The sequence below is a fragment of the Rhinoderma darwinii genome, chromosome 6 (genome assembly GCF_050947455.1).
Source record: "Rhinoderma darwinii isolate aRhiDar2 chromosome 6, aRhiDar2.hap1, whole genome shotgun sequence".
NCBI lineage: Eukaryota > Metazoa > Chordata > Amphibia > Anura > Rhinodermatidae > Rhinoderma > Rhinoderma darwinii.
In genome coordinates, this window is record NC_134692.1 from 10,626,042 (window position 1) to 10,647,327 (window position 21,286).

General features: G+C 44.1%; 1 protein-coding gene across 1 annotated transcript; it reads right to left on the reverse strand.

The window, feature by feature from the left end:
* Nucleotides 1-3,803: 3,803 nt before the first annotated feature.
* On the reverse strand, nt 3,804-20,243 carry LOC142656174 (sterol 26-hydroxylase, mitochondrial-like). Its single transcript, XM_075831069.1, has 9 exons — nt 19,657-20,243; nt 18,022-18,209; nt 15,901-16,100; nt 14,975-15,172; nt 9,737-9,900; nt 7,164-7,330; nt 6,580-6,661; nt 5,318-5,518; nt 3,804-4,106 (listed from the first exon to the last, which is right to left on the reverse strand). Exons 1-9 carry the CDS (start codon nt 19,897-19,899, stop codon nt 3,993-3,995), a joined length of 1,557 nt encoding a protein of 518 aa, XP_075687184.1. The 5' UTR covers nt 19,900-20,243; the 3' UTR covers nt 3,804-3,992.
* Between the last annotated feature and the right edge of the window lie 1,043 nt (nt 20,244-21,286).

Here is a 21,286-nt window from a genome sequence, read left to right on the forward strand (position 1 = left end):
TCTATAATAGCGAAGAGCCGGAACCGCTCAATCTCCGCTAATCCTTAAGAACTTCCTGTTTTTGCATTCTTAGAATTCGCTGTTTCAATGCATAACCGGTTATTGAAGGGTTAAAGGAAGTGGCGCCCAGTGAGTATAACAAAGATCACAAGATACATGGAAACCTTCCAGATGAGGCACGAAGTATAAACCGTATAAGCCCAGCGAGCTCTGCTGTTATTGCGCAATGCAGGGTTCTTACCTGCCACTTATGGGTTAATCCCGGGATCTGGTTCATGTTACATATACATAGTGGAGGGAGGGGCGGTCTATACCAGGCCTATAGGTGATAACGTATCATGTGTGTAAGGTCTGCACGCAACCGCAGTGATCATGCCCGAGGGCGAACTCGATGACATTATAATAACCGGTTATAATGTGTAATAATAATAGTTGATGTGAACCTCGAAGAATGACATCTTGTAGGATCTGGTGACGCAATAGTCAAGGCCAGGGCTACGCGGAGACACTTTGTAGCGCTATCGATTGATTTTAACTCTTGAACTACAGCTGCAGTCCACAGGAATACATTGATTTCCATGCGATCTTGTGGACTGCAGCGGTCACTCAAGAGTTAAAATTAATCATTCACACAAAGAAAAAGTCTCAGTGGAGCTCCAGCCTTATGGCCGGGATCACAGTCAGGGCGTGTTCACACGCAGTGTTTTTAGACTTTTTCGGGCCGTAAACGTCACAAAAAACGGCTGAAAATCGGAAGAACGCCTACAAACATCTGGGACGTTTTTGGAGCCGTTTTCCTTTGACTCTATAGCTCTCACAGCTCTAAAAACGGCCGTGAAAAACGCGAGTTGTTAAAAAAACACCTGAAAATCAGGAGCTCTTTTCCCTTCAAAACAGCTCCGTATTTTCAGACGTTTCTGAGTTTGTGTGTGAACATACCCGAACAGTCAAAATGCATTTACTAGCCGTGAAAAAAGGCCCTGACTTTTCAGAAATCCATGCAAAACGGCGTGGTTTTCCCGCGGTCGCAGAAAAAAATTAATTTTTAATCCAGCCTATAGGGGTCCGATACTTTAAAAAAAAAAATACAGTTAAAAGAAAAAGCATGTTTGCTGCTTTTAATTAGTTATACATATTGCATAAATATTCATACCCTAAGGCCTCATTTACACGAGCATGTGCGTTTTGCGCGCGCAAAAAACGCAGCATTTTGCGTGCGCAAAAGGCACTTGACAGCTCCGTGTGTCATCCGTGTATGATGCGCGGCTGCGTGATTTTCGGGCAGCCGCCATCATAGAGATGAGGCTAGTCGACGTCAGTCACTGTCCATGGTGCTGAAAGAGTTAACTGATCGGCAGTAACTTTTTCAGCACCCTCGACAGTGCATTCCGATCACCATATCGAGTAACCTGTTTAAAAAAAAAGAGGTTCGTACTTACCGCGAACTTCCCGGCCGTTGCCTTGGTGACGCGTACTTGGTGACGCGCCTCTCTTGACATCTGGCCCCACCTCCCTGGATGACGCGGAAGTCCATGTGACCGCTGCAGCCTGTGCTTGGCTTGTGATTGGCTGCAGCTGTCACTTGGACTGAATTGTCATCCCGGGAGGTCAGACTGGAGGAAGAAGCCGGGAGTTATCGGTAAGTCAGAACTTTTTTTTAATTTTTTACACGTTCACGTATATTGGGATCGGAAGTCACTGTCCAGGGTGCTGAAATAGTTTAACTCTTTCAGCACCCTGCACAGTGACTGTCTCCTGCCGGGTTCGGTCAAAACGAGTTCGGCCGAACCAGGTAAAGTTCGGTTCGCTCATGTGTAAGACACTCCGTTCGGATGTTTGTAAACAGAAAAGCACGTGGTGCTTTTCTGTTTACATTCAGTTTGACAGCTCTTGCGCGAATCATGCAGTTCGCACGGATGTGCTTCCGTGCGACCTGCGTGGTTTTCACGCACCCATTGACTTCAATGGGTGCGTGATGCGCGAAAAACTCAGAATTTTAGAACATGTCGTGAGTTTTACGCAACGCACTCGCGCTGCGCAAAATTCACGCATCGTCTGCACTGCCCCATAGAGTAATATAGGTGCGTACGACACGCGTGAAAAGCACTCGCGTCGCACGCGCGTATATTACGCTCGTGTAAATGAGGCCTAAAACTGCGATCAGGCACCAGCAGGGGGTGCATTTCTTGTTTACATGCAGCTTGTCCATATAGTTTCCACTGTGTACACCCCATATACCAAGACCAAATATTGGGGCAATTACCAATTTGCCCCCCCCCTAGCGTTGTTCTATACCCCAAGTGTCAGTGTATCTTTATCCTGTACCCCAAGTGTCAGTGTATCATTATCCTGTACCTCAAGTGTCAGTGTATCCTTACCCTGTACCCCAAGTGTCAGTGTATTCTTACCCTGTACCCCAAGTGTCAGTGCATCCTTAACCTGTACCCCATGTGTCAGTGTATCATTATCCTGTACTCCAAGTGCCAGGGTACTGTCCTGTACCCCAAGTGCCAGTGTATTATTATCCCGTACCCCAAGTGTCAGTGTATTATCCTGTACCCCAAGTGTCAGTGTATCATTATCCTGTACCCCAAGTGCCAGTGTATCATTATCCTGTACTCCAAGTGCCAGTGTATTATTATCCTGTACTCCAAGTGCCAGGGTACTTGTAAAGGATCTGCCAGGTACAGCTTCTGGGTCAACGCCCATAGGTAATCAGTCTGCACCTGCTTCTATGTCTGTGAGACTGACTCCATCTTCCACCACTCAGGGTGGCAGGCTTAGGAGTGGGAGAGCCTATCACAGCCTGGCCAGATGGAGCTAGCTCCCGCCCTCTGTCTATTTATACCTGCCTTTCCTGTTCCTCCTTGCTTGTGATTCTTCTCTGTTGGTTTCCTGGCCCTGCTGCAGCTTCTTGTACTATTTGACCCTGCTTCATATTGACCCCGGCTTGTTCACTACTCTCCTGCTCTGCGTTTGGTACCTCGTACACTCCTGGTTTGACTCGGCTCGTTGACTTCTCTTGTTGCTTGCGGTGTTGCCGTGGGCAACTGCCCCATTTCCCTTAGCTTCTGTGTACCTTTTTTTTTTTGTCTGTCGTGCACTTATTGAGCGTAGGGACCGTCGCCCAGTTGTACCCCGTCGCCTAGGCAGGGCCGTGCAAGTAGGCAGGGACTGAGTGGCGGGTAGATTAGGGCTCACTTGTCTGTTTCCCTACCCCCAGCATTACAGTACGATCCTGTACCCCAAGTGCCAGTGTATTATTATGCTGTACCCCAAGTGCAAGTGTATTATTATCCCATACCCCAAGTGTCAGTGTATCATTATCCTGTACCCCAAGTGCCAGTGTATTATTATCCCATACCCCATGTGCCAGTGTATTATTATCCTGTACCCCAAGTGTCAGTGTATCCTTACCCTGTACCCCAAGTGTCAGTGTATCCTTACCCTGTACCCCAAGTGTCAGTGTATCCTTACCCTGTACCCCAAGTGTCAGTGTCATTATCCTGTTACCCAAGTGTCAGTGTCTTATTATCCTGTACCCCAAGTGTCAGTGTATCATTATCCTGCACCCCAAGTGTCAGTGTCTTATTATCCTGTACCCCAAGTGTCAGTGTCATTATCCTGTTCCCCAAGTGTCAGTGTCATTATTCTGTACCCCAAGTTTTAGTGTTTCAGGTTTGTGTGCCATAAACAGGTTTATAGTAAAAAGAAAATCTCTTGTGTTCCTTGAATAATTACTCACCAGGGACACAGAGAATGTAAAAAAAACAACTTCCGGACTCCTGAGTAATAAAGGTTCCTTTACTTTTATCCTCGCTCATGTATTGTATGTGCTGAACTTTCTTTTACATTTCAGCCTTTGGTGGAGTTTATTATTTATATAAAGTCCTTTCATATTTTGCAGGTTTGGGTTTGTCCCCTGACTGATGACATCACGTGACGCTCGGCCCTTCGGAGCCCAGGAATAGGATCCTCCACGCCAGTCCGTGTCATCGCTCCACAAACTCCAGGTTTATGGGTGTGCTGGGCACGAGAACAATTCTCACCATTGGTTTTATTTCCACCCCTTGGGAGTCGTAGTGAACCTCAAACGTCTTGATTATCTGTAAAATATATGATATTATAATGACTGCTGTTTCTAAACATTACACCGTAGAAATGAAAAAAATGTATCCATACTATTATATAACGTGTCCCTCCAGCCAAAAACGAACATTTCACCTTCACTTTAGAATCCATATATACAAAGTCCATTGTGAGTAAGGCCGGATTCACATGAACCGCTGTTTTTCACGTACGAGGTGCATCCGTGCTCGGCACTGCGGGTCGCATTATCACGCATAGATTAGAGTCCTTGTAGGGATGCGTGAAGCGCAAAGAAATAGGACATGTCCTATTCTCTCACGGACCCTTGACACGCTCCGTTGCAACATCGGCCGTGTGAGTGGCCCCATTGAATTACGTAGGTCCGTGCGACGGCCGTTGTTTTATCAGCCGTCACACGGACGTATAACACGTTTGTGTGAATAAGGCCTAAGTGAGACCTGATACAAAGGCTGCAGTCTGGCCTCCCGTTTCTGCATTGTCACAATATATTCAGGTGCCACTGCCCTCTCAGGACCCTCCTCACCACAGACTTTTTTTTAAAGTTTCCCTCCCGTTTTACAAAACAAAAACGTAAAGGGGTTTGTCCAGGCACGGACAACTGACGACCTATCCGCAGGATAGGTCATTGGTATATGATCCTTAGGGGTCCGACACGTGGACCCCGCACCGATCAGCTGCTTTTGCTGCCTCCAGGCACCAAATGTCCACACCGGAAGCAAATCGCTCCGGTCACGGATTAGCGGCAGTACTGCAGCTCTGCTCCTATTCAAGTTAATCAATCTGCTTCCGGCTCCGAATACTGCATACCCTGCATAACATCCAGCGCCCAGAGGCAGCCGGAGAAGCTGATCGGTGCGGGGTCCGGGTATCGGACCCCCACGGATAATATACGGATGACCTATCCATAGGTTATCAGTTGGCAGTGTGTGGACAAACCCTTTAACCTTAGTTGGGGAATTAATAGTTAATTTAGTAGGGGAGAGTGCACATTGGGTAGTCTGAGAAGCGCTGTGGCCATCTTGGATGAAAGAGGGGCTCAAGAATCACCGGATCGGTGGCAAACAAGCGCAACGGAGGGCATCGGGTAAATTAACCATGCATTGTCCAGCTAAAGGCACATTTTTATGTAAAACTAGGGGGTCGCTTTAACAAAAGCATTTAACGTTGTTGATCTGATCATTGATTCTGTGGATCATCATTTATTTACCCGAGCTAAGGCCAAATGCATCTCCAACTCGGCAATCCTCCTGCCAACACAGGCTCGGACCCCAAACCCAAAAGGAATGGAGCTGAACGGGTGGTGCTTCATCTTTCCACTACGCAACCATCTTTGGGGCAGGAACTTCTCTGGCTGCTGAAAGTTGTTCTCATCCCGGGAGATCGCATAGTGGTTCAGAACAAAGAGAGTCTGCCGGATTAGAGGATACAAAAATAGAAGTCAATAACTGCAAGTCAGGGTTAAAAGGGTATTCCAGGACTATAATATCCTTAGGATAGGCCCTTAATATCAGATTGGTGGTGGTCTGACTCCCGGCACCCCCACCGATCAGCTGATTGAAGGGGCTGCAGCCGCAACCCCTTCATTGTTTACCAGGCACAGTGCCGTACATTTGGCAGTGGTTGCGCCTGGAATTGCAGCTTAGTCCCATTCACTTAAATAGCACGGAGCTGCAGCAAGCTAAAAAATCATGCACAGCTACTACCAAATGTACGTCAGGGGTGACGGGAGTCGGACCCCCTCCGATCTGATATTCATGGCCTATCCTAAGTGTCATCAATTTGATAGTCCCGGAAAACCCCCTTTAATATCTAAACAATATACTATTTTATATTAACCACATGTGATACTGAGCGGTGGATTGAAGTTCCGTGGTCCTGCCAGTAAAGCTTGTCCTAGGTCCATCAATGAAGTCCCCCTAATTTTGATTCATACACATGATATAGACCTACTCCACATTTTAGTTTTATTCTGCTATTTTATCAACCATAAATATATATATAAAATCTTAGAGACGCTGCATTGTACTTTACAGTGGCGTACCGACCACAGAGGCAGACAACAAGATTGTTATGGGGCCCATGGTGAGAGGAAGTCCAGCATTGAACTGCTTACTGTATAGTGGTTGTCCGTAGCCACCACTAGGGGGAGCTCAATGCATACAGGTTTTTACAGCTCCCACTAAGTTTAAAGGGAGTCCGTCAAATGCTTTATGGCTGCTAAGCTAATACCAGTGCCGGGCAGGGGACATAATATGTACAAACATACCTTTATGGCCGCAGCAGTGCAACAAAACTTTGTTCGTATATGCAAACGAGCTCGCGAGTGAACCCTTCCCAACACCCCCCTCTTAGTTTTTATTGACCGCTCCACCGTTCTGCTACGTCACTGAAATCTCACGCATGCGCCACTGGAGGCGTCAATCACGACCAAGAGGGAGTAGTTGTGCAGGGTTTACAAACATTGCTTACATTTTTGGGAAATTGATAGTCTCCAATAGTTACTTCCTTTTCATTTATAATCCTGGCATTGATCGGCACGACAGGATACAGCCTGCAGAAGAGATCACAGGATACTTGTTTGTTGGAATAAATAAATTTTTAAACCGACCCCTCCCCCACAGTCACCTGTGCCTGCTATTTTTAGCCACTTCCCTAGGTACCAGTAATTATTATCATATTTAAGCTATATTTAATACATGAATGCTGTACATTTTAGATCAGAATAGCCCAAGATTCTTTGATTGCTCCTTTGCACAATGTTTGCAAAAAGAAAGGTGTTTTCAGCCTCCGGTGTATACAAGAATGTTTCTCTTCCCTGATAGCAAGCAGTGATCTTGAAAATGGCAAGGTATTTAAACACCTAGGGTGGAATTTATTCAGACTGGCATTCAGACCCCAGTCGTAATCCAAAGAGCGCTGGAGTAAGATGCGCCTAATTTATTAAAGGCTAACTAAACGCTTGACAAACTTCTGACAGGTCATAGTGCGACCAGTATGGGGCATTTGGGGTGCAGAATTGTCCCAGTTAATTTCCAACCTATTACTGGAGGTACCTTAGGGTCTCTTTGATGACCGCCCTCAGTAAGGGCATCTGGGTGATCTCGTCTGCTACAGGGATACGACCCATTGGAACGGCCCTCGTGACCTCGTCATACAGCGACTGTTGGAGCTCTGGGTCTTGTGCCAGGTGATACAGACACCACGATAAAGTGTTTGACGTCTGCGAGAAAGCAGAAATATATGAGGATGGTTTATTCATGGCAGACTACAGAATATAGGGATTAGGTACAGGCAAGAAAAAGCGTTAGGGTCCATTTACATGAGTCGTTTTTCGTTGTTGCGGTTTTTGCCATTTTCATAATCACGGCAAAATTGGACCGTTTTTTTTGCTGCTGTCTCTATAGATTTTACAGACCTGATCCTTCCCACAGTGAAGGGTTTGTTACAATGGAACCCAGTCTAGACAATCCTCTGTGAGCTAAACACATCAGCAGTACAACTCTCTGTCCTGTGCTGATAAGTTTGTTACAATGTATCAGTTGTTAGGAAACGTCCGTCCCTTTAAGATCACCTTGACTACTAGTCTAGCTTCTGGGCGGTTCTGGTTTTACTGTTCAGCCTATCCCTTTTCTCTGTCCTTCTTTCTATCAGGTGTGAGGGTGGAGTACTTAAACCTGGGTTGCTTCTGTGTTCTTTGCTTGTGATTTTCCTTGTTGCATTTGTTTGATCAAGCTTCTGTCTATACCCTGTACCTTTGACTATTTGGACTTCTTGGAACTGGATCTCAGCTTGTCGCTGGATTACCCTTTGCTTAATGATTTGGACTTTCTGCTCCCGTCTGGTTCTGATCTTTGCAAATCCTGATATCCACTAGCTTTGTGATTTGGACTTTCTGCTCCCATCTGGTTCTGACCTTTGCAATCCCTGATATCCACTAGCTCTGTGATTTGGACTTTCTGTCTTGTTATCTGTTCAGGTACTGCCTGCATTGCACCCCTTGTCCAACACCGAACTCTATTAAAACAACCTGGGTTCTATGCGGTGGGCTCTGGCGAAAACCATAGAGTAGCCTTAGACACTGTTGATTAGAGTTGTGACAGATTTGGGGCTGCGGATTTATTTGCACGCTCAGTCCCGATAGTCTCCAGCAGCCTTTGGGGAATCGCTCACATAACAATTCCATAAAACTTCCAGCCTGGGAATTGCTCAACCACTGATTCCATAACATCAGTTGAAGGTAAAATGTATCAGTCTGGAGACCAGGCTGTTTGTCTCACAGAGTATTGTCTTGACTGGATACCACTGTAGCAAACCCTCAGCTGTGAGGGTCTGTATGGGTTTTTAGAGTCGGATTGTAAATAAAAATGCACCCATTCGCTAAAATCAAGCAGAGGTCTTGAAATCCAAGGAATTGAAACACAAAGTATATTAGAAAGTTGCAGAATTTTTCATTATACAATGATTAAAGGGGTTGTCCAGATTGTGAACTGTTTTTTTAATAGTGATTCCTCATGAAATAACAATTCTGGAACATATTTTCTCAGATCTCTGCATTATACTATTCTTCTGTTATTCCTCCTAGAAATGTATGAATATTGACAACTGGGTGTCCCCATTCTCCTTGTCCAGGGGGCGTGTCCCTACATTGCCTGAGATTGTGAGTATTGATTGGATGTTATCACACTGAGTATAGACACACCTACAACTGGTTACACCCAGTTGTCCATTTATGCCTAAATTTCTAGGAAGACTAACACAGGAACTGCACAACGTAGAGGTGTAAGAAAGGACGCTGCTGAATTGTTATTTCATGGGGAATACAATTATTTACCAAAAGAGAAACGTCAGGAGAGGGACGTGACCTCTTTTAAAGTGGTTTTGAGGTCTTTAAAAATTGTGTGTAAATTGTGTAACTACAGTAAGATTGGTCAGTTACTAATATGCTGTCTGTGGCTGAAATGCCTCTATAAGTCAGTCTCACATACAGTCTCACGACTATGGTCCTGGTGTTTATCTAATTCTTGTCAGACCTCACGTACACTGGACACGTGGTTATCTCTCCTCTCCCTATAGTACAAAACATCAGACATCACATGCCTTTTATCTCCACTGCTCCCTGCTCTCCCCCTCTCTCCCTGTCTCTGGAGGGATCGTGTTTCACATGCTGGGCAGCAGATAGCACAGAGTCTAGCAGCAGAACAGCAGAGCTGTGTCTCAGGAGCAGACAGAGAGTTATTACAGCACAACCTTATACCTTGTAATAGAGGCGCATGCAGGCAGCTATAAATATAGAGAATGTCTTCAAGAGGGAAGAGGAATCATGGGAACTGTAGTCCTTTTAAATGGTAATCCCACCCACAGCAAGCCCTGACAGCATCAAAACAAAGGTGATTTACAGAGCTGGGCAAGATCATGAAAATTCAAAATAAATACTTCTGAGCTATGGTGGCATCATCTGCTGAGCATTCAGGCACATATAGGTATTTTTCAGGTTTTTTTCATAGGCTCAGAAAAACCCTTAAGTTTTACTCATATAAGACTGAAATATTTTTTTTGTTTATAAAGGAAATCTCACAATGTTACTAATATGGGAAATAAGTCACAGTAATAGGTAATGATTACGTACGGTGTCCACGCCAGCCAGCAGCAGCTCGCACACGCTGCCGTACACCTCCGGTAAGCTGAGTTTACCGCTGGACAACAGGTGCGCCAGGTATTCTCCCTGCACCTCCTCTCCCCTCTCCAGCCGGGACTGGATCTCACTCATCTTCTTGTCCACCAGCTTCTTCCCTAGAACAAAACAGGGGGTCCATATTATAAAACCTGCACTGTACTGCAGCCACATAGTAGAAATCTTACAGCTACTCAAAGGGGTTATCTAATCAGGAGGAACCATGTCCTTATGTTCATCATAGAGAGGGGTTTCCTGCTCAGCACCACCATGAGGCAGAGCTCTGAAGTGTAATACTACACTTCTCCTGCAGTGGTCACTGCACAGCCAGCTGAAGTCGGTTGTGTGCCGGGTGTTGGACCTGCAACGATCATATGATCACCAAGTCTTCTTTACTGTGAGAACGGTGAATCTATGGAATAGTCACCGCAGGGGCCGTCACAGCAGGGACAGTAGATGGCTTTAAAATAGGCAAAGATAATTTCCCAGAACAAAAAAATATAAGCTCCTATGTGTAGAAATTTTTTACTTCCCCTTTCCCGTCCCTTGGTTGAACTTGATGGACAAGTGTCTTTTTTCAACCATACAAACTATGTTACTATATGTAACTATATGTAACCACAGCAAATGTTTAACAGAAGTAAAACAGCATTTCAATTATTACTCAAGACATTAAAAAAAATCTATCTATACTTTTAATCTGGCACCTGGTTCTGGAAATTATATAGATAACACTGAATCCACCATTCATAATAGACTGATCCTTCCTGTTCTGTAAAGATCACTTCTCAGTAGTCATTTCATTATCATCACAGGCAGGATTACACTGACAGGTAATACCTATATATAGATAACATAGGATCCGCCATTCATAATAGACTGATCCTTCCTGTCCTGTAGAGATCACTTCTTATCAGTCATTTTCATCACAGGCAGGATTACACTGACAGGTAACACCTATATATAGATAACATAGGATCCGCCATTCATAATAGACTGATCCTTCCTGTCCTGTAGAGATCACTTCTTATCAGTAATTTTCATCACAGGCAGGATTACAATGACAGGCAACACCTTTATATAGATAACACTGGATCCACCACTCATAATAGACAGATTCTTCCTGTTCTGTATAGATCACTTCTGAACAGTCATCTCATTACCATCACAGGCAGAATTTAGATGTTCAACTGACAGGTAACACCTATGTAGAGATAATACAGGATCCAACCTTCATAATAGACTGACCCTTCCTGTTCTGTAGCGATCACTTCTCAGCCGTCATGGACACAGCTCCCCTCCTCCCCCTCCCTGCACAGGTTACAGAGCATGCCTAGAAAACTCTCCCATATAAGTCAATGGGTCCCCTCTTGTTCACAGGTTCTTATGGTCCATGTGGCGGTTGTAAAGCATATATCTATATGTTCTTAACAGCAGCTCAGGCAAGATGGCTGCCCCATAATCATGTATAGAAAATAAAACAAAAAAAATATTCAATCAAAACATAAAAACAGATTAGAAAAAAAAAAAGTTTTATTATCTGGTTTTAATTAGAAAAAAATAGAAAAGGTTTCGTTCCCATCTGCGTCAGAGGTCCGTTCTGACGTTCCGTCAGAGCTTCCCCTCAGAACGGAAACCAAAGTGTTGACGTTTGCATCACCGTTGATTTCAAAGGTGACGGATCCGGTGCAAGCGGTTTCCGTTTGTGTCAGTTATGCAAGGGTTCCGTCGTTTTGACGGAATGAATAGCGCAGTCGACTACTGACTATGAAATCAATGGTGATGCAAACGGAAACCTATGGTTTCCGTTTGTTTCAGTCAGGGTTCCATTATGACAGGAAGCTCCGACAGAACGACACCCTGACGCAGATGCGGACGAAGCCTAAATGATACATTCCCTTTAAAACAAAACACGTGTATCGGAGTTTACATTAGTTTTAATTTTCTTTATACACTTCTATTTTACACTTTCTTCCTGGTAATGATTTTTTTTTATTGTTCTATCATCATTCAGTAATTGAGAATATTTCACAATCTGACACCTATGATGTCTGGATAATGAAAGAATCAATGATATATATATATATATATATATATATATACTACCGTTCAAAAGTTTAGGGTCACTCAGACACATTGGTACATTGTGTTTGCGAACTGTGTTAGAAGGCTAATGGATGATTAGAAAACACTTGAAAACCCTTGTGCAATTATGTTAGCACCGCTGTAAACAGTTTTGCTGTTTAGAGGAGCAATAAAACTGACCTTCCTTTGAGCTAGTTGAGAATCTGGAGCATTACATTTGTGGGTTCGATTAAACTCTCAAAATGGCTAGAAAAAGAGAGCTTTCATGTGAAACTCGACAGTCTATTCTTTTTCTTAGAAATGAAGTCTATTCCATGCGAGAAATTGCCAAGAAACTGAAGATTTCCTACAACGGTGTGTACTACTCCCTTCAGAGGACAGCACAAACAGGCTCTAACCAGAGTAGAGAGAGAAGTGGGAGGCCCCGCTGCACAACTGAGCAACAAGACAAGTACATTAGAGTCTCTAGTTTGAGAAATAGACGCCTCACAGGTCCTCAACTGGCAGCTTCATTAAATAGTACCCGCAAAATGCCAGTGTCAACATCTACAATGAAGAGGCGACTCCGGGGTGCTGGCCTTCAGGGCAGAGTGGCAAAGAAAAAGCCATATCTGAGACTGGCTAATAAAAGGAAAAGATTAATATGGGCAAAAGCTCAGACATTGGACAGAGGAAGATTGGAAAAAAGTGTTATGGACAGACGAATGGAATTTTGAGGTGTTTGGATCACACAGAAGAACATTTGTGAGACGCAGAACAACTGAAAAGATGCTGGAAGAGTGCCTGACGCCATCTGTCAAGCATGGTGGAGGTCATGTGATGGTCTGGGGTTGCTTTGGTGCTGGTAAAGTGGGAGATTTGTACAAGGTAAAAGGGATTTTGAATAAGGAAGGCTATCACTCCGCAACGCCATGCCATACCCTGTGGACAGCGCTTGATTGGAGCCAATTTCATCCTACAACAGGACAATGACCCAAAGCACCTCCAAATGATGCAAGAACTATTTAGGGAAGAAGCCGGCAGCTGGTATTCTATCTGTAATGGAGTGGCCAGCGCAGTCACCAGATCTCAACCCCATAGAGCTGTTGTGGGAGGAGCTTGACCGTATGGTACGCAAGAAGTGCCCATCAAGCCAATCCAACTTGTGGGAGGGGCTTCTGGAAGCATGGGGGGAAATGTCTCCCGATTACCTCAGCAAATTAACAGCTAGAATGCCAAAGGTCTGCAATGCTGGAATTGCTGCAAATGGAGCGACCAAAGCAAAGTCTGAAGGAGAAAATCATTATTTCAAATAAAAATCATTATTTCTAACCTTGTCAATGTCTGGACTATATTTTCTAGTCATTTTGCAACTCATTTGATAAATATAAGTGTGAGTTTTCATGGAAAACACAAAATTGTCTGGGTGACCCCAAACTTTTAAACGGTAGTGTATATACACACACACACACACACACACACACACACACACACACACACACACACACACACACACACACACACACACACACACTCTATTCCCCTACTTAGTGATCATTGATCAGAGGTTATACACTCTGTAATCTCCCGGGGCGTGGAAGGCCTTGGACTATGTTGTTTTCCAGTCATATTTATATTATTATTTGCTGATAACTTTTGCTGGGAGGTCAATCAGCGCCATAGATACATGTGAACCCCAAGGATGCGGAATATACGAGCGCTGTGTGGAACCTGGATATTCGGACATTTTCCTACATGTCTCCCCATATTCCTAACTGTATTCGCTTCAATTGTCTTAAAGGGGAATTCCAGTTTTATGGATCCCTCTGTGAGCTAAACACATCAGCAGCAAAAATCTCTCCCTTATTCTGATAGTCTGTTACAATGTTTCAGTGCAGGTAAAATGTATCAGTTTGGCATTCACACTGTTTAGCTCACCTTTAGGCTGCGTGCACGCTTCCGACGGCTGTTGTACGGCCGCTAATGACTGTTCCGTGAAACACGGACAGCACGCGTGTGCAGTCCGATGTTTCACGGACCAAATCAATGAAAAGGCAGAGACTGTTCCATCAAAAACGGGCAGGAGTAGGACCTGTCCTATTTTTGACGGAACGGCCGCACGGTTCCGTTAAAACAACGTACGTGTGCATGGCCCCATTGAGATGAATGTGTCAGGGTGTTATCCGTTGTTTTAACTGATAGCAAAACGAAAAAAAACTGAAGTGGGCATGAGGCCTTAGGCCGGATACAAGCAAAACAAACCCTCAGCTGTGAGAAGTATTCGGTGTGTACAGGTTGTCCGCCTCTGGATGTAAACAAGTATGTTCTCATTTACTGATAGCAAGCAAAGATTTACTAATCCTGTCTAAATTTTAGACAGCTTAAACTTGGACGAGACAATCAGAAGACGCACCAAATTTATTAAGCTGTGTGACAAATTTGGCGCTTCTTACAAAAAGTTACAGACTTCTCCTACTCACAGTTGCCTCACTTTGGCCCATCATTTTGCGCCAATAGACTGGTGAATGCCATTTATAAATCTGCAAAGACCTCATATACAGATCCGTGGTTTTGCGGACCGCAATATCGCTATGGTTGTGCGCATTAAGCCTAAATGTGGCGCACAGAGATTTATTCGGCACATTTTGGGCCAGAATTCTGGCACATTAGGAATACTAAATCTTCCCCAAACTTTATTAAAAAGTTGCTTAATTTTTTATTATACAATGATTAAGCCTTATTTACAGAAAATCAGAAACTGAAAACCTGTACAGACCTAATATTTCTCACAGCTGAGGGTTTGTTACAAGTGTATCCAGTCTAGACAATCCCCTGTGAGCTACACATCTTAGACTGATACATTGTATATATATATTAGAAGACACACCTTACATAGGTTAGGGGACTGCAGCCTTGCCTCTGGATCCTGACTTTTGGGACCAAAAAATAAAAAAATCCCATTCTAATTTTATTTTTTTTCTTATTTCTTTACATTGGATCAGGGTTCACAATGACGTCCCCTCCTCCTCCTTTGTCTTCCTCTGGCTTCAGTTCTGGGTGGGTTTACATTTTAAAGGGACAGCACCCTCTAAACTTCTTCACAAATCTTTTCCTTCTCATCATACTTACCGAAATCAAAGATATTGTCCCAGCCTTCCATGTAACGCCTCCAGTACGGCAAAACCTTCCTGGTCCATAGCGGCAGGTAAGTTACATATACGGAATTCTTAAGCATAAATCCAATGGAATCGATGAATTTCTGGCTCTCAGGAGGGATCTGTTTGTTCATGCAGCCGATCCGAGTCTCAAAGACAATATAAGAGACTCCTGAAAGAGAGAAGACAATCCAAGACACGCGAAATTTGCCAATTTCCTATTACCCTATGGGGGGAATTTACTAGGTTTGGCGTTTCATATGTCAATGTCAAACAGAAGTGCCCTCAAGTACAATGCGCCAATGGTACATCGCCCTCTCCCGCTAAATCCCACCCACCTATAATTCGGGAAAAGTGGCAAATTATAGTGCAACGATGGCATGCGCCAAAATTTGTGACTTTTCTACTCCGTAAAAGTGGTCGTAAAGCCTTTGATAAATTCCAACCTTTGCGGTTAAATTTTTTACCATTTTCAAAATCTCTGCTTGTTATAAATGAATAGAAATATTGATTGTTTACATCTAGAGTCTTAATACCTGTACAGGCCTAATACCCCTCGCAGCTGAGGATTTGTTTCCATTGCATCTTAGCTAGACAATCCTCTGAGCGAAACAGTCTGGACTCCGGGATGATACATTTTATCTGCACTGATACAGTGTAACAAACTATAAGGACAAGAGAGAGATTTGTTCTACTGATCTGCTTCGCTCACAGAGGATTGTCTAGACCGGATAAAATTGTAACAAACCCTCAGCTGTGAGAAGTATAAGGTCTGTACAGGTTTTCAATCCCTTTCTCTGACAGCAAGCGGAGATCTAAAAGATGGTGAGGAATTGACAGAGAAAATAAATCCAGGAGACCAATTACCCTCATCATTGTCACCTTCCTTGGGATTCTTACCTTCAAAAGCAAATCTGTAGAAGACATTTGTGATGTCGTGGACTGTGTTTCCGGACGGACTCTCTCGGCGCAGGTCCTGAATTCTCTCCATTAGGTCGGACACCACCTCATTGATACTCCCGGCATATATTTTGGCTTCTGATGGCTTCAGCATCTTTTTATTGAGCGTTGTCCGCAGGGAGTGCCACCGATGTCCTTCCCTGTGTGGAGCCGAATACAACGTATTATTTAGTATTTAGATCGCAGTTTTCCGTAAACGGGCTCTGGGAACATTTTCTAAAGCCGCGTCTCTTAACAATATGGTCCAGGGGTGTCCAATGCCCCTCCCCCACAGGAGCTCCGACATAGGTTTATTTTTTTTTAAATTAACCCCTTAGGGTCCAAGACAATTTTTTTTATTTTTTCAGTTTTACGCTCCCCGCCTTCTATGAGCCATAACTTTTTTATTTTTCCGTCAATGGAGTGGTGTGAAGGCTTGTTTATTGCGGGAGGAGCTGCAGTGTCTCTTGGCACCATTTAAAGTATCATATAATGTACTGGGAAACTGAAAAAAAAATCGAAGTGGGGTAGAATTTAAAGAGACTATGATTCTTCCCTTTTCTTTTGGGTTTCGGGTGACGCTTCTCTACCTGGCGGTCTGATGAGGAGTCTGGGTTTGGCGAATGCCAGGAGAACGTTACCTGCCTGACTGCATTGTGCCCGCTGTAAAGTTTGGTGGGGGAGGGGTAATGCGGGTGTTTTTCAGGGTTCGGCCTCTTAGTTTCAGTGAAGGGAAATCTTACATTTTCAGCACACATAACATTCTGGACAATTGTAGCTTCCAACTTTGTGGGATCAGTTTTGGGTTCGGCTCTTTTCTGTTCCTCATGACTGCGCCCAGTGCACAAGGTCCATAAAGACATGGTTGGTTGGTTGGGAAAGTTTGGTGTGGAAGAACTTGACTGGCCGCAGAGTCCTGACCTCAACCCCATCCAACACCTTTGCGATTAACTAGAATGGAGATCACGAGCCCGGCCCCCTCCCCCAACCTCAGTGTCTGACCTGGATGAATAGGCAAAAATTCCTACAGACACCCCAAAATCTTGTAGAAAGCCTCCGGAAGAATAGAAGATGTTTTACTGCAAAGGGGGGGGGGGGGGACCAGCTCCATATTATTGTCTATGGATTTATAATGGGACGTCAGAAAAGCTCCTGCAGGTGTAGGTGTCCCAATACTTTTGTCCATATAGTGTATATTTACTATGTACTACTAATGCAAATAAGAAAAAAGGTAGAATAATACTTTAGAAAACACACAGAAAAAAAGGCCAAATACTGCAGCTTCTATTGAGCTGAATGGGAGATGCATAGAACTCGCCCCCTAGTGGTGGTAACAGGCTGGTGAGATTTTTATTAGTATTTGTGTAGGGGAACAGGGGGACAATAATTTGTACCAAAGTCAGAGGATTGGAGCCTTATGAGCTATATCAGGATAATGTTCCACTTTAAATTTAAAGGCTATGTCCATCTTTTGAAATCTTTTTTTTTTTTCAATAAAAATATGATTGGTGCAGATTTCAAAACACTTTTTATTAAAATTATTTTAACTTTTTGAGATACAGCTGCTTTATATCCTGTCTGTAGAGCAGCTGTATCAAGTGCTGTAACCTGTATCCGTCAGGTCTGCGGGACTGACGGGTTCAGTGTCAGCAGGAACTGTTTGTCTCTGACAGTTCATAACTTAGATGTGATCGATAACAGGTGGATCCTAGACCCGCTGTCACTGAACCCGTCAGTCCCGCTCACCTGACAGATTCAGGTCTCATCTCTAGATACAGCTGCTCTATAGACAGGATACAAAGCAGCTGTATCTCAAAAAGTACAAATAATTTTTAATAAAAGGTATTTTGAAAGTTGCACCAAACACACTAAGAGACTGTTTTATTAAAGAAAAAAAAAATGATTGCAAAGGTGTACACAGCCTTTAAAGCCCAAAAATTCTCATGATCAAATATTTCAGTGCGTGCCTTTTAGAGCCGTCCTTTGTCCCTACACAACACTAAAAGGCCCGTTCAGGATCACCAGGAGACTACGAGGGGCAGTAATGGGAGATTAGACCGTCCCCTTATATAAAGCTCTTACTCTGTTAAGGGTCCATAAGACAAGTTCCTTTTGTTACGATGATCCTTCCAGATGTCCATCTCATTCCTCATGGGGTATTTTCCTTCTTGTCTCAGCACAGCCTCCAAAATCTCTGGGTCCATTATATTCACCATCTTATAACGGCCGACAACAGATCTGAACATTGGTCCATAGTGTTTGTATTTTATCTGCCAGTGAATCGAGATCAGAAATCAACACAACAATAATCGACCAATTCTTAGGAGAATCAAAATCTTCCAGGAAGCATCTCAACCAGAACGCTGCTCTGTGCTGATGAGGAGCAACAACTCAGAAACAGTGCTGTCTACAGACGGGTGTCTCTTGTTTGGCTATTAACCCGGGTCATGTTTCAAATCTCTAAAAAGGGTCGGACATTGACTTACAGGGTAGTCACCTATAGGTGGCACTAGAGAGACTGTTTTCATCTATTTGGAGGAGAGGTATTTTGCATACTTTTCCCAGCGAGCATTGCCCTTAAAGGGGTTGTCCAGGCACGGAGAATAAATGATCTATCCACAGGATAGGTCACCAGTATATGATCGGTAGGGGTCTGACACCCGGACCCCGCACCGATCCGCTGCCTCCAGGCACTGGATGTCCATGCTGGAATCAGATGGCTCCGGTCACAGAATAGTGGCCGAGCTGCAGTACTGCATTCAAGAGAACAGGAGCAGAGTTGCTGTTCTGCAGCACAGTCGCTATGCTATGTACGGAGCCATCTGCTTCCGGCTCAGAATACCACATACCCTGCATAACATCCAGCAGCCGTAGCAGCTGATCGGTGTGGGTCCGGGTGTCGGACCCCCATGAACGATCATATACTGATGATCTATCCAGTGGATAGGTCATCAGTTGTCTGTGCCTGGACAACCCCTTTGAGACTTTCTACAAGCAGGATCTCCACAAGGAGAATCAGTACCTACCAAGAGGCATTTCACGCAGCCAAGCAGAACCCTACTCTGTACTGATGAGGAGCAAAAATTCAGAAACAGTGCTGTCTACAGATGGGTGTTTGGCTATTAAAAGAGTATTTCCATCTCGGACATTTATGGAATATCCACAGGATATGCCATGAATATCCGATAGATGCAGGTCCCAGAGGCATCTATCTCTAGAACGGGGCCCCCTGACCCACGTCCCACCTTCTGCCGCTTGGCTCCGGCCACTGCGTTATGAGGTGGCCAGGTTTTTTGGAAACAGCTAAAATTGTTTTGTTACACTGCTTCCGTAGCTCCTGAGTGTCGGTCCGGTCTTTGTATTTAAGGGGGCTTGGGGTCTGTATTTATTTAGGGGTGTGATGAAGGAGGTCATATGCACTATTTGTGGTTCAAATGCCGTAGGTTGGGAGTGTGTCCTAAATAAATGGGCGGGGCATGATGCCAAAAATTTGTAAGTCCCCTGGCAGAATCTTTCTGATGTCCCTTCTCAAATGTTGGCAAGTATGTATCAATAGAGGGGGGTCCTCCATTCAGGATCCCTTTGTCTTGGCCAGAGTAGAGAGCACTTACATAAAGCGTCTCTCTCTCTCTGGAGGACCACCATAACAGTGTCAGCCACAGATGTCCCCATTATACTGCCCCCTAATGGCCTAATTATCTATAAAGTAGAACTTACCTGTAGCTCATGAGTATGGAGCAGGTAGCCCCTGATAAAGAACCAGTAGAGGTTGGTGAACAGGGAGGGCCCAGGCAAATCATCAAATGTTTTCATCTTCTTGCCGCCCTCTCCTACTTCGGCTGCCGCAGTCCCATGCAAGGCTCTGGGCGGAAGGACACTGACCCTGCATGTCTGCAGAAAGGGACTGATCGTCCCCTTGAAGTGTTGGGCTAAATAGAAGCTGCGGGCTGGAAGGATCATGTCCTCGCTGACTGATCCTCGCAGCTTTTGATATTGGTTTGAAGGAATATTTTAGTTGCACACCATATTAACTGCTTAGCTGCTGGGAGGGAATGTTGCAAGACAAAAATATGTCTAAGAATGTCTAATCCTGGGATCTGGCTGCTAGGTAACGAATGACGGCTCCAGCTGAGCCCAAAAACAACAGACCCGGGTGACTGAAGATCTGTTTACGAGCCGCAATCTCCAGGGTCCCTTATTATGTACTTTACCGCTTAATCATTGCGCAAAACATAGTCCTGCAGCTTTCTAATAAAGTTTACATTTGAGCTCCTCCCATTTTTTAAGAGCTCTGCTTGCTGTCAGTAAATGGAAATATACTTGTAGCAAACATGTACACCTTCAACCTCTTGGTGAAATCCGACGAACAGTTACTTCGAATGTGCGCCATCACAGTATGCCGCGGGCTCAGGGGCAGAGTCGAATGCCGGCTATTTCATACAGCTGACACCCGCCTGCAATGGCCAGGATTGTAGATAAGTCCTATCTTGACCATTTAACCCCTCCGATGCTGCAGTCAATAGCGATTTCAGCATCTAAACAGTTAGATAGAGGTGGGGCTCCCTCTGTCCGCCGATCGCGCCGCCGCAACGGAATCGATCAGTTGCCATGGCAGTCGGAGGCCTATGGAAGTCCTCCAGGTCTACCTTCTGTGATCTATTATTAAGTCTTGCTAGAAGCAAGGCTTAGTAGTAGATCACAGATAAAGGTAATACACGGCAATACATAAATCTTGCCTAAATTATACGAAGATTGCACGTAAAAAAAAAAAAGGAAAAAATGTTGAATAAAATTTTCGAAAAAAACAAAAACGTTTCCCATTTTTTACCAAAAATGATGTAAGCAATAGAAAATTTAAACGTAATTGGTATTTTCGATTTCGAAAATGTCTAAACTACTAAATCTTTATCTAACCTGCCAGGTGAACGCCGGAGGAAATGTTTTTTTTTTTAAATAAGAGCATTGGTGTTATTTACCTGGTTTCCCCCCCAAAAATGGAATAAAAAGTGATCAAAAAGTCACATGTACCCCAAAATGGTACAATTAGCCCAGCAAAAAACAGCGCTCCATCAGTCCCAGAATACGGTGACCCAAAACAATTTTTTTAACTAATTGTTTTGACTTTGTAAAAGTAGTAAGACATAAAAAAAAAACGCCTTGAACCGCAATATTGGAGTTAACATGGATTTTTTCCGCACGGTGAACGCCATAAAAACCGAAACCCAAAAAACAATGGAGGAATCTCAGTTTTTTCCCCCCATTCCAACCCACAAATAATTTTTCCGTTTCTCGGTACATTAAATTGTACCATTAAAAACTAAAGCTCGTCCTGCAAAAAACAAGCCCA

What these genes read in the sequence shown, in the direction of transcription:
- LOC142656174 (XM_075831069.1), bottom strand. Translation starts at nt 19,899, where the DNA reads ATGATCCTTCCAGCCCGCAGCTTCTATTTAGCCCAACACTTCAAGGGG. An exon ending in GTCATCAAAGAGACCCTAAG is followed by an intron (nt 6,662 to 7,163) that starts GTACCTCCAGTA and finishes TCTCTTCTGCAG; the next exon opens with GCTGTATCCTGTCGTGCCGA. An exon ending in ACTATCAATTTCCCAAAAAT is followed by an intron (nt 5,519 to 6,579) that starts GTAAGCAATGTT and finishes CTAATCCGGCAG; the next exon opens with ACTCTCTTTGTTCTGAACCA.